This window comes from Hemiscyllium ocellatum, chromosome 1 (genome assembly GCF_020745735.1).
Source record: "Hemiscyllium ocellatum isolate sHemOce1 chromosome 1, sHemOce1.pat.X.cur, whole genome shotgun sequence".
NCBI classification, from domain to species: Eukaryota; Metazoa; Chordata; class Chondrichthyes; order Orectolobiformes; family Hemiscylliidae; genus Hemiscyllium; species Hemiscyllium ocellatum.
The window spans coordinates 132,886,603-132,900,779 of NC_083401.1; the positions used below are offsets into that span (position 1 = coordinate 132,886,603).

At 38.9% G+C, this 14,177-nt stretch overlaps 1 protein-coding gene across 2 annotated transcripts in view; it reads right to left on the reverse strand.

Annotated features, from left to right (window-relative positions):
• Positions 1 to 240: 240 nt before the first annotated feature.
• Positions 241 to 14,177, reverse strand: part of tmem175 (transmembrane protein 175) — a 44,103-nt gene continuing 30,166 nt past the window's right edge. For both annotated transcript variants that reach the window (XM_060832111.1, XM_060832103.1), the window contains exons 8-10: positions 7,293 to 7,371; positions 6,776 to 6,905; positions 241 to 1,932 (exon numbers count right to left, since the gene is read on the reverse strand). In XM_060832111.1, coding sequence (XP_060688094.1) covers positions 1,269 to 1,932; positions 6,776 to 6,905; positions 7,293 to 7,371 — 873 coding nt within the window. In that variant the 3' untranslated portion in view covers positions 241 to 1,268. The remainder of the gene's footprint in view (positions 1,933 to 6,775; positions 6,906 to 7,292; positions 7,372 to 14,177) is intronic.

Below are 14,177 nucleotides of genomic sequence, written 5' to 3' on the forward strand. Positions count from 1 at the left end.
TCACTACAGACATAACTTGTACAAAAAGAGAATAATAAGGAAATGGAAATAAATCATTCTATCAATTTTACAGCAGATAATTTTGTCTTACATTTTCAGATCATATTGTCTATTTGTCAATTACAGATATTGCTAGTTGCAAACCAATATTTATAATATTCCTTTACACCAATGACAATCTCAATAAGAAAAGCTTTTCATGGATTTTGTTTTGAAAGAAATGAAATACACCAGGAAGAATACAAGCAAATCAAATTTATTTAAATTGTCACAACTATATGTTCAGTAATATATTGTAGATTTAACTTTTCATATCTTGCAGAATGACCAACATTAGTAGACAAGTATTTTAAAAGTTTCACATATACAAATAATAATTTTACATTTTTACAATTGTTTTATTTCTATACGTTTAATTTAAAAGGTTAATGGCTGCTGTAGCATTTTACATTATTTCATTCCGTAGTGCAAGTTTTTTCGTTTATTCAAAGAAAGTTTTATTTTGCATTAGTTTGCATACCTCCTCAGATTACTTAGCTTTACAGCTGCAACAACATCATTTAAGCAATAATGACCAAACACTTCAGTCATGACAGATATAATCAAGGCAGGCTTCCAGAAAGAAAGACTAATCTGTGCAATACAGATATATTATTTCAAATGATTAGTTTACTAAAGAATGATAATTCATTTCAAGGTCAACAGATTTTTCATTGTGAAAGTGCTTAGTATTTAAAGAAGTGTAACAAACAATCAACAATGACAACTAAGCACCCTCAGTAACCAACGTTGATAACAACATTCTGGGCTGAGAGAGAATATTGTTTTTTTCTGGAAAAGCACAAAAATGAAAAATACAACTAAGAATCAACTATTGCTTTCAGTAAAGCAAAGGGATAAAATTGAAACTTTACATAATGTAGAAAATACTTTTAAAATTATACTGAACTTTATTCTGACAAAATTGAAATTATAGCAAGCTGCATATAATTCAACTTTTTCAAACACCAAACTGTAATTAAAGATCAAGAATAAAATATAATAAAATGTAATATTGAGAACCAATAAAACATTCTTTCAACCTTTTCCAGGTACGAGATGGCACATTCTACAATAACATAATTTCCTTCTATTCAGTAGTTATTTTTAAAGAAAACTGATATGTGAAAGTGCAACATAAAAATTGTGGAAATGGGGCAAATGAATAAAAATAGACTGTATGTATATAAATGTTTTAAACCAGATACTCTGAATCAGTAATTGAATTGTTATGATGTATTCTCACTTACAAAAATAGAGTCATCATCTTCTTTTAATACTGACATCCTAGGTTTTAGTCGACTGAACAACCACGTGAGAATAGCCAGAACAATTTGGACAATGATTCGTAAAAGTACAAATGCAAAAGGAACAATGATTTGCATCATATGGAAAATTTCTGTACTAAGCTTACTTAAAATATATGTAAGACAGAATGTAACAAAGGCTACAGAAGGATAAAGTGAAAGTTTGGCGAACATAAATGCATGTTCTTTGCCCCCATACCAAACGTGGTGATGTAGGGTTTCTTTTTCATTGTAAAGTGCTACAGCCCATATTGAAAACTGAAAGAGACTTGCAAGAAAAATTATAACACAGCTGATTTGAATGGCCTCAAGTTCATTTCGGGAGTTGGAAGCAAATTCGTGGGTAAGCTGAAAAGCCAACGGAAGTCCACCAATGAAAGCCAGTGAGATAGTGTTCAGGAGCCCCATTAGTCTTGTTGATTTAGTGATGTACAGAAAGAGTGAATGATGAACAAACCAGAGAAGGCCAACAGTCACAAATGAACCAAAATAAGCCAGGAATTCTGGACCATACTCACTAAGTGCTTCAATAAGTTTGCCATTGAACTTTTCTACAACCTCTTTATGGTCAGGAACATTGTCCTCACTGCAACAAGAATATGCCAAATAATTATAAAAAAATACATAAAACCATTAATTCACTTCATGGTTAATGTTATACAAAATGAGTATTTACCACAGGAACACACCACATATTGAACAAATAAAAGTAACTATGTTGAAATTTAAGTCAGTACAAGAGAGGTTACTAAAGTTGTCTAAGCCTTGTGGAACAAAATAGGTTGTTGTGATATGTTCCTCTTGACCCCAAATTTAAATAGGATGCATTACTAGATTGGACTAAAACATAGAATCTGAATTCAAATCTGACAATAACAGTTTGAGAATGTGAATTCAGTGAACAGAAGTCTGAAATAAAGAGAAGTTCTCAGCAAAGGTGACATTGAAGTTGTCGTGAAAAGCCAACTCAGTGGTGGGAAGGAATGGGGTCATAAGTCCTAACCTTGCTGGTAATTCAGATACATCAACAATGTAAAATACAAAGCAAATTGAGATTTTCAATTTTAGCAACTTTTTTTTCAAATTACACACACCATTTCTTTAGCAGATTCCTCACCACCACACATTCCTTGACCATTAATTGTAGCAGATAAAGAGACAGTAAAAACTCCACTACTTTCAAATGGGCTTCATTAGTACATATCGTCAGTGTTAAGTAGTACCAGCAATGTTTGTTCACTCTATATCAGCACAGTTCTTTGTCATTATATGCCCTGCTCGAGCAACTTCATGCAATTCTTTGGGAAACACAGGGTGCAGTGCCATAGAGCCCTACCGATGATGTCTAGCAGGTTGTACCATAGGGCCACTGTCAACCCACAGACAGTATCTCTACAATACTAGTAATTTGTTGCAACACAGAATGCTAGATTACTGAGCGAGCCTGGAAAAACTATTGTGTAGTGAAATCCAGACTCACAATGGTAACAAGCTTACATTCCAGCAGTTACAGAGTTCATGACTTCCATTTGAGCTATCATAACAGTGAGGCCTGTATATGTTGCAGTGAAAGTGGAGGCCAGCAGACATTCTTTCATGGTCAGTTTGGCATTGCTGCTATGGAATTGCCCACCAACTTCCATGGTGGAAAGAATAGGCTCCTAGATTGGCATGATGCCTGCTGGCAAGTTGGAAATAAGCTCCTTTACGCTTCTTGCCAGTGGCAGGGAAGGTCTACCAATGTTGGGAGCATTTGGATAAACAACAACAACATTTTCTTCCTCAATAAGGTCATCATTTAAGTGCTCCACACTAGATCTTGACTGTAATTTCTCTCACCAAAGAATTAGCACACAAGCTGTCCAAACATCATGGCCAAACCTCATATGTTATCTCAAACTCTACACTAACATTTGCACTGTTGTGGCACTATCTATAGTTTTCTAATCAACCTGCTCAGACATATCATGAAACACACTCAGGCCTCCTGGCCCAGAAGTGGGGATCACTGCATCAGAGGAGCTCCTCAGTAACTCGATATGGTAGTGGTTGCCACCATAAGGTCCTTTGGTTCTTCAGAGGTTGTACAACCATCAGGTTTTGACTACTTGGAAGTTTAAAAGCATACATGGAGAGTTGGGGTGAGGGAAGAAGCAATTTTCATGTCATGACACCAATCACAATGAGAAAGGGGAGTGAATGGGGAACGTGCAGATGGCAGCAATTTCACCTCACCCGCAATGTCCTTATCAATGCAAGGTGCGATAGGCCCCATGACATCAGTCCCAAAGATTTGTTGGACTACCTCCTTGAAGACACTGCGAAGAGGCAATTGTTCTGGTCTTCCACCATCGTCTATTGTTGTCAGACACCTCCTTCTGCCAGAATGTCAGTAACTGTGTGACAGCACTTGGATAATATGCCTGTTATAACTGAATGGCTGTAGTTTTCAGGAACTGTGGAGAGGTGTGCATAGGAGCTGGCACAACTGGAAGGTGCATGTGGATTAGGTACAGTGCAAGGACTTTACAGGTGGGTGCAAATTGTTAGGAAACGCTCTAGGATGATGATGGAAATGCCATGCATTAAGCAGTGTCAGAAATGGCTGGTGGGATTTATGCAAGATATGGTAAGTGAGGGCATTTACTTACTCTGATCACCCAGATTAGGCCATTAAACTTTGTTCTGCATTGTGTTCAAGACCTTGAGACTGCACTTGTGGCATTAACCACCCATGCCATCACATTACCATTTTTGTCGATTGCTAGCAGCACTACAGTGATTATTGTAGTAGAGGATATGCTTGCAACAACACTGCATTCATGGAAATGAGGAGAATGCACAAATGCTATTGGCTGCTTCCTATCCATTGAAATCAATAGTGAACAGGTGCAAATCAGCCAAAACTCCAAGCACACCAATTTCGATCCATAAGTCCACTGCAGCTTTTTCAATTTTGCTTTTACTCAGTGATATAGCGATTTTCTGAGGTGTGGGATTGCTTACAGCCCTTCTGCTTGTATTTGGTCAGGCAACCATTCTCAAAGTACCTCATGATTATGAACCAGCTCAAGCATGTGGTTCACTGCCTTCTTGTTTAGCAGTCTGCAACTTCTTCTCTCTGCCTGTTTCCAAGCTATTCTGGCTTCAACTTTGAAAAAAAACAGAAATAATCCCAAAACAAAAGGGCAATCTAATGCTGGAACTCTAGACTACTCAACAGTGAGCTAAACCAATTATCTATAATTTCCAAATCTGTCGTAAGTTTGCAGATGACACCAAAATTGGAGATGTGGTGGACAGCAAAGAAGGTTACCTCAGATTACAACAGGATCTTGATCAGATGGGCCAATGGACTGAGAAGGGGCAGATGGAGTTTAATTCAGATAAATGCGAGGTGCTACATTTTGGGAAAGCAAATCTTAGTAGGATTCATACACTTGATGGTAAGGTCCTAGGGAGTGTTGCTGAACAAAGAGACCTTGGAGTGCAGGTTCATAGCTCCTTGAAAATGGAGTCGCAGGTAGATAGGATAGTGAAGGCGGCGTTTAGTATGCTTTCCTTTACTGATCAGAATATTGACTTTGGAGATCATGTTGCAGCTGTACAGAACATTGATTAAGCCACTGTTGGAATACTGCGTGCATTTCTGGTCTCCTTCCTATCGGAAAGATGTTGTGAAACTTGAAAGGGTTCAGAAAAGATTTACAAGAAAGTTGCCAGGGTTGGAGGATTTGAGCTGAGATACAGAGAGGCTGAACAGGCTGGGCTGTTTTCCCTGGAGCAGCAGAGGATGAGGGGTGACCTTATAGAGGTTTTCCTCAATTATGAGGGGCAAGGATAGGATAAATCGACAAAGTCTTTTTCCTGGATTGGGGGATTTCCAGAACTAGAGGGCATAGGTTTAGGGTGAGTGGGGAAAGATATAAAAATATTTTCATGCAGAGGGTGGTATGCGTATGGAATGAGCTGCCAGAGGAAGTGTTGGAGGCCAGTACAATTGCAACATTTAAAAGGCATTTCTATGGGTATATGAATAGGAAGGGTTTGGAGGGATACGGGCCAGGTGCTGGCAAGTGGGACTAGATTGCGTTGGGATATCTGGTCGGCATGGATGGGTTGGACCGAAAGATCTGTTTCCATGCTGAACACCTCTATGACTCTATAATGATATGAAAACTATATTGATAATTTAATAACTTTATTTGTTTACTTGTTGCTTCCAATTTCTTTTGATATAGGTCTCACATGAATAATTTAAAATTCTTATCAAGCCAAGTGTAGACTTCAGTCTTCACCAAGACTCAAAAAGAAGTCACCTATTGTTTAAATAAGATGTTTGATTTTTAACTGCCTCTGGGTAATTGGGGATGGGCAATAAATGCTAGCCAGTGACACACTTGTGAATTGATCATAAAAAAAACAAAAGGACTCTGGATTCTGGAAATCTGAAACTAGAACTGAAATTGCTGGGGAACTCAGCAGGTCAAGAAACATTAATCCTGATTTCTGAGGAAGGGTCATCAGACTTGAAATTAATTCTGCTTTCTCTTCATAGATGCCGCCAGACCTGCTAAGTTTCTCAAGCAATTTCTGATTTAATGTCACCTATTGTATATTGTTTTCACAGCTCTAACACTTTCCCCTTTAAATAAATATAAACCATTCTTTAAAAGGTAATTAATTTAGGAGCTTACCTGTTCCTCAAAAATAGATTTTTTTCCATCAATCTTATATTAAAAATTCAGTTTGCTCAAAACTAAAAGTTATGTTCTTTTAATATATGAATCATGAAATTTGAAATTTTCACAACACATATGAATGTATAAACAGCACCACAAATACCTTAGGAATGAATTCAGCAAAACATCTCTGTTCTGACGAAGAATGGGACTCAAAACGTTATAGGTGTTTTTTTTTCCCACAGATGCTTCCAAATCTGCTGAGTTTCACCAACAATTTCTGTTTTAGTTTCAGACTTCTGGAATCCAGATTTCTTTGGTATTTTTATGATTCACTCACAAGAATGTCACTGGCTAGCATTTATCGCCCATCCCATTTTAGATCTCCAGCACCTGCAGTTTCTTATTCATTATTTATTTGAAGATAAATGTTCAGATTTTAAACTTAAGCTAACTCCAGGTCTCAAAATCAGTTAAATATTGACTTTTCAAATTTAACTGAAGAGCTTAGAATGTTTCATGAGCAAACCATTAAAGATGCTAATAAACAAAAAGAAAACTATTCTCTTTATCAGTTCTGATTAAGTTAATTAGATGTGATTAGGAATCCATAGTTGAGAGCCAACTACAGGTGAATAGCCCATGAGTCACTTCTACTAATGCACCTCACACTACTTCTATTTTTTAAAAAACATCTAACATATGAAAAGCTTAATAACACAACTGATGTTGATAAACAAAACTTACCAAATGTCCAAAATAAGAAGTGTCGCTACAATTGCAAATACTCCATCACTGAAAGCTTCTACACGCTCTTTGCTCAGTGGTTCATTTGGGTGAAATGTGTAAAATGGTACTCTCCGAAATTCTTTTGGACCTTGTATGAAACACAAAATATGCAAATAAAGTTCTTTTTCTCTCCCCCACTTGCATCATGCATATTTCTATTGAATGTAGAAAAATCACAAAGCTTTCATTAAAGATGTTGCGGAATTTATACTTAATTAGTATTTGTTTTATTAATAAATTATCGCAGGTGTCACTTCCCACCATCGTTCCTCTTGCTTCCATGGAAAGATGGGAGTTTATATGCAAACTTTTCCATGAACACATGTCACTTCACTATTTATGGTTGGAGGTGGGAATGATAGCTTGCTGAAATAGCAAATGCCCTTTCAAAGAAATGAAGTCTCTAAGTGTGACAATATTACTATAAACATGTAGAACGTGGCTCTGCACAGTGGCTACCATCTCATGTACTCACCCTTTATTTTGTTCCTACACCACTGTGCACACTGAGAAATGTATGGAAGAAAGATGACAAGTACGAGCACTGCATATGCCTGTGAAAAAGAAAGTTGTCAAATAATGAAAAGTAATTTGAGATGATACTTTAATACAGCACAAAGTATGTTGTTAAACCCCTCCATTTATAAAAACGTACAAAATAGCTAGCATGAAAGACGACCATTCAGTCCATTGAGCCTATACAACACTACCTTTAAATTATATACTCTGTAATACAGGTATTATTATAACTCTAACTATTATTACATATAGAAATGAGAGAAAATATATTAGGGTACCCATGCAGTTTGAACTGAATTTATGTGGTCATATAATTCTGAACTTTTAGCGGAGAGCACAGGGTTAGGAAATCATAACGGCACCTCTGACAATAAGGAACAAAATTCATACACGAGGAATTTTCTGCCATGCACTCACTCCATGTGAATACTACTTTTATTAGAATATCATCAGTTCCATTAACTAAGTTGCTGTATCAGTTCAACAGAGTAAAATTTAAAGGCAACTTCAGGCCATTATAGCAAGTTGCCATCAGACAAGACAGATTTTTCACAGCATGATGTGGTTTTTAGTCATGTAGTTTGTCATGCTGCTGCTCCTTTAGGTTGCCCTTGGTTTTTTTTTGGAGGTCGTAAAGACATTGGCTCTAAAATGTCTGAGTTGATTTACTTGGAGAAGCTTTCAAATAAAAAAAAAACACTTTGTACAATGAAAGGGGTGTGGCTAGTTCTCCCAGCTCAGCATTTCTCTGGTTTAGTTTGGATTTTAGCAGTCTGGCTGTTCAGAGCAAGCAGTCAGTTTTCAACGCTGCTGGTCAAAGAAACAGCTATATGGAAGGTGTTCCTGGCTGAATCTTTCTGCCATCTCTCTCTCTCTCGTGTAGGACTGTGGTTGATTTAACTTTTATTTGCCGAGGGGTGTTTGTGGGAATTGTTGCAAGTAGCTGGAACAGCATCATTAAGTTGGGATAATCTGTTGGATTTTCAGATAGGTCAAGTTTTTCTATATTCTGTTTCCTTTTGTGTTTCCTTTGATAATCTTGCAAATAAATTCAGTTTTGTTTAAAACTGAGTATTTGGGCCAGCTATATCACTCACCGAATATTCACATTACACCTGCTTAAAACAGCTAGCAAAATTAGGGTTCAGGTTACTTTTTTGAATTGTTTTGATGGGGTCTGACCTGGTCCATAACAAGTTCTGACAATGGTTAACAATCTGGGGAATTTTTATTTGGCTGTTAATCATGCTGTCAGAGAACTACCTTGGAAAGATAAGTTGTAAACAAAGTCAAGAAACAGTTCCAAGGCAGTTGGATCAGTAATCATAATTCAAAAACTATTCACCATGAAACACCATTACAATCATCTGTGGATAGTACACATTCCGTTCAGTAAATCACAAAAATACTCACAAGGCAGATATTACACAGATACATTTTCTCAAAACTGGTAGCCTTTACAAGATGCTGTGCAAAGTTTCAGGTTTTGCTGAATTTCAGGTTGGGCACTTTAGACCAATTGGAGAAGGCGTGGGCAAGGGTTCCTTGAGGTGCAGGAATAGATTGGTCCTGGTCCTGGCACCATGCAACACTTAGCTGAATTGTTCAGCTAAGTTAATTTTCATTGAGTACGATAAGGAAAAACATGTCACTTTCAGACAACTCCAGTTTTAAAGATGCAGATTGTTTTGAAAGTGAACCTGGACTCTGGTGAAGGATCTTGAAATTTTGAAGGCTGATGATCCAAACCAAGCCAAAATTATTCAGTTTACACAGAGTCCTCGGAGCAGAAGTAGGTCATTCAGCCCATCGAGTCTGTCCTGCCAATTCATCGAGACCATGGCTGACCTGATAATTCTCAACTCCATTTTTCTGTCTTTTCCACAGAACACTCTATTCCTTTACTGATTAAAAATCTAATTTAACGTTGAATATACTTAACAATCCAGCCTCTACAGCCACAGTTTCACTTCTGAGAGTGACCAGACTTAAAACATTAGCTCTGCTTTCTCCCCATAGATGCAACCAGACCAGAGTTTCTTCAGCAACTTCTGTTTTTGTTTCAATTCCTCATCTATCTTAAATGGGCAATCTCTTATTCTGAAATGATCACCTCTAGTTATAGTCATCCCATAAGGAGAAAACAACCTTTCCACATCTACCCTGTCAAGTTCCCTAAGAATCTTGAATGTTTCAAAAAGGTCATTTTTCATTCTTCTAAACTTAAACTTCTAAACTCATTCTATTCAGCCTTCCCTCATAAGACAATCCCTCAATACCGCCTCATCTAGACTACCTCTAATGCCAGTATATCTTACTTCAGCTGTGGTCTGACTAGTGCCTTCCATAGTTCTGGCAAGAGTTCCTTATTTTTACACTTCATTCCCTTTGAAATAAAGGCCAATATTCCATTTGCCTTCCCTATTATCTATTGAATTTGAATGCTAGCTTTTTTGTGATTTATACACAATGACTTTCAAATCCTTTTGAACTGTAGCTTCTTTGTATCTCTATCCATTTAATTAATACTCAGCTCCTCTATTCTTCCTGACAAAGAGCATATTCGCATATTATATTCCATCTGCCAAATTTTCCCCACACACTTAATCAGTCCATTTCCTTTTGCAGGTTCAAGAGACATCCACACCTGTTGCTTTCCTACTCATTTTAGTTATCTCCAAACTTGACTATAGTACATTCATTTTCGTTAACTAGGGCATTAACATATTGTGAATATGTGTGTTCCCAGCATTGATCCCTGTGGCAGTACACCAGTTTCAGGTTGACATTCTGAAAATGTTCCCAATCCCAATTCTCTGTTTTCTTTTAGTAAATCCGCTACCCAAGTTACCTTGCTATAATGGTTGACAATATAGTAACAATTTGCATACAAGCAGTTTGTCAGGTGATCATGCTCTCAGAAAGCTCGTGGGCTCTTATCATATTAAGCAGCCTAATATGTGGTACCTTACCAAGTGCCTTCTGAAAATCCAATTATATTACACCAACTGCTTCCCCTTTATCTATGCTGCTTATTGCCTCCTTAAAGAATTTTAATAAATTTGTCAGAAGCTGTGATCCCCTTGATCATATTTCTAAATGTTCTGCGATAAACATAGTTTAAAATAGATTGCAGCATTTACCCAATAAATTAAGCCATCTAGCCTATGGTTACCTGTTTTGTCTGCTTCCCTTTTAAAGTTGAGGTGTTACATTGACAGTTTTCCAAAATCGAAAGATACTTGAAAGATTACTACCAATGCATCCACTATCTCTGTAGATACGTCTTATAATATCTTAGGATGAACCCCAGGAGTTCCAGGGGATAAAAACGTTTTTAGCCTTATTTGCACGTTTTCTCTAGTGACAGCCGTTACAATTATTTCCTCTCCCTTATTAGCTCTTGATGTTTTAGAAAGTTTTGAAAGCTGGTAATATTGTCCATTGTGAAGACTAAAGCAAAATATTTATTCAAATTCCTCTGCAGCAAGTGGTAGACAGAGCAAAGCCATCCCACAACCAATGGATCAGATCTAATCTCTGCAGTCTTGCCACATCCAGTCATGAATGATGGTAGATGATTAAATAAGTCATCGAGGAGGCGGCTCCACAAATATCCCCATCCTCAATGATGGAAGAACCCAGCAGCAATCTTCAGCCAAGCGTTGAATGGATGATCCATCTCTGCCTCCTCCAGTGGTCCCAGCATTACAGATACCAGTCTTCAGCCAATTTGACTCACTCCACATGATGTCAAGAAATAGTTGGAAACACTGGATAGTGCAAACGCTATGAGCTCTGACAACATTCCGGCAATAGTACTGAAGACTTGTGCTCCAGAAAATGCCGCTCCCCTAGCCAAACTGCTCCAGTAGTTACAACACTGACATCTACTCGACAATGTGGAAAATTGCCCAAGTATGTCCTGTGCATAACAGACAGGACAAATCCAACCAGCCAACTCTGCCCCATCAGTCTACGGTCGATCATCAGTAAAGTGATAGAAGGTGTCATCAAAAGTTCTTATCAAGCTGCACCTAATTAGCAATAACCTGCTCAATGACTCCCAGTTTGGGTTCCAACAAGACCACTCAGCTGCTGACCTCATTACAGCCTTACTTCAAACATGGACAAAAGAGCTGAATTCCAAAGGTGAGGTGATTACGACAGCCCTTGGCATCAAGGGTACATTTGACTGAATATGGCATCACGGAGCCCAAGCAAAAGTGGAATCAATGGGAATCGGGGGAAAATTCTCCGTGGTTTGAGTCACACCTGGAGCATAGGAAGATGATCACATTTATTGAAGGTCAGTCATCTCAGTTCCAGGACACCTCTGCGGGAATTTCTCAGGGCAGAGTCATTTGCCCAACCATTTTCAGCTGCTTCATCAATGACCTTCCCTCCACCATAAGGTCAGAAGTGAGGATGTTCGCTGATGATTGCACAATGTTCAGCATTCGTGACACTTCAGACACAGACGCGGTCCATGTCCAAATGCAACAAAATTTGGACAATATTCAGGATTGGGCTGACATGTGGCAAGTAACATTCATGCCATACTAACTCCATGCTATTACCATCACCAACAACAGACAATCTAACCACTACCCCTTGACATTCAACGGTGTTACCATAATTGAATCTCCCACGATCAACATCCTGGGAGTTACCATTGACCAGAAACTCAAGTAGACTCACCACATAAATGCAGTAGCTAGGAATACTACAGCAAGTAACTCATCTCCTGACTTCCAAAGCCTGTCCACTATCTTCGTGGAGAAAGTGAGGTCTGCAGATGCTGGAGTATCAGAGCTGAAAATGTGTTGCTGGAAAAGTGCAGCAGATCAGGCAGCATCCAAGGAACAGGAAATTCGACGTTTCGGGCATAAGCCCTTCATCAGGAATGAGGAAAGTGTGTCCAACAGGCTAAGATAAAAGGTAGGGAGGAGGGACTTGGGGGAGGGGCGATGGAGATGTGATAGGTGGAAGGAGGTCAAGGTGAGGGTGATAGGCCAGAGTGGGGTGGGGGCGGAGAGGTCAGGAAGAAGATTGCAGGTTAGGAAGGGGGTGCTGAATTCGAGGGATTCGTCTCCGAAGTCCCTCCTCCCTACCTTTTATCTTAGCCTGCTGGACACACTTTCCTCATTCCTGATGAAGGGCTAATGCCCGAAACGTTGAATTTCCTGTTCCTTGGATGCTGCCTGACCTGCTGCGCTTTTCCAGCAACACATTTTCAGCCCTGTCCACTATCTACAAGGCACAAATCAGGATAGATGAGTGCAGCCCTAACAACACTCAGTAAGGTGCTGCACAAAGGTTAATTCACAAGGTTGGATCATATGGGATTAGGGGTAATTTATTAGCCTGGATAGATCACTGGCTGATGGACAGAAGACAGAGAATTGGGATAATGGTTTTATTTTTGGGCTGGCAATATGTAACTAGTGGAGGTGCCACAGGTTTCAGTCCTTAGACCCTAGCTATTTACAATCTACATTAATAACTTGGGTATAGTGATAGAAGGCTCTATAGCCAAATTTGCAGATGAAACAAAAATAGGCACAAAGCTAATTGCAATGAGTAAAAAAGAACCTTACAAATGTATATAGATAGGTTTGCAGAGTGGGCCAAAACGTGGCAAATAGGAATTTAACGTGAACAAGTGTGAGGTCATGTATTTGGGTCAAATGAAATGGGAAGGTGATCTATCATCTTAAATGGGAGACACTGTGGGGTGTTCTGGTGTGGAGGGATCTTGGTGTATTTGTCCATGAATCACAGAAACCTAGCATGCAGGCACAGCAGATAATAAAGAAAATGAATGGAATTTTGGCTTTTATAGCTAAAGGAATAGAATATAAAGGTAAGTATTGTTGCAACCAAACAAGTTATTGGTAAGACTGCATCTCAGTGTTGTGCACAGTTTTGGTCCCCTTAATTGAGGAAAGATGTAGTGGCATTGGAGGCAGTTCAGAGGAAGTTCACGAGATTGATCCAAGAGATGAGGGGTTTGTCATATGAAAAGAGATTAACAGTTTAGGCCTATACCCTCTGGAATTTAGAAGAACAAGGAGACATCAAACTGAGATATTCAAGACGATAAAAAGTGTGGATAAAATAGACGTGAAGTGGATGCTTTCTCTTGAGGGGCATTCGAGGACAAGAGGATAAGGGGAAGCAAATTTAAAACAGAGTTGAAGAGAAACCACTTCTCCTAAAGGGTTGTGATTCTGTGGAATTTGTTACCCCAAAGTGTGATCAGTGAGTAAATTTAAGGAGGAGTCAGACAGATTTTCAATGGGTAATGGGTTGAAGGAATATGGAGAGAAGGCAGGAAGATGGGGGTGAGGAAGATATCAGCAATGTTTGAACGGTAGAGCAAACTTGATGGGTCGAATGGCCTAATTCTGTTCCTACATCTTATGAACTTATGAAGAAGTTGACAGAATTCAAGACAAAGCAGCCCAGATGATTGACAGCGCATTCACAATCATCTACTCCCACTACCAGCAACGCGCAGTAGCAGCCGTGTGCGTTATCTGCAAGATGCCCTGCAGAAATTCACCAAAGATCCTCAGACAGCACCTTCCAAACCCATGACCACTTCCATCTAGAAGGACAAGGACAGCAGATACATGGGAACAACCACCACCTTAAAGGTCCCCTCCAAGTCACTCACCATCCTGACTTAGAAACATATTGGCATCCTTTCAGTGTTGCTGGGTCAAAATCCTGGAATTCCCTCTGTAATGGCATTCAGAGTCAACCCATAGCAGTTGGACTGGTTCATGAAGGCAACTCACCACCACCTTCTCAAGGGCAACTAGGGACGGGCAAA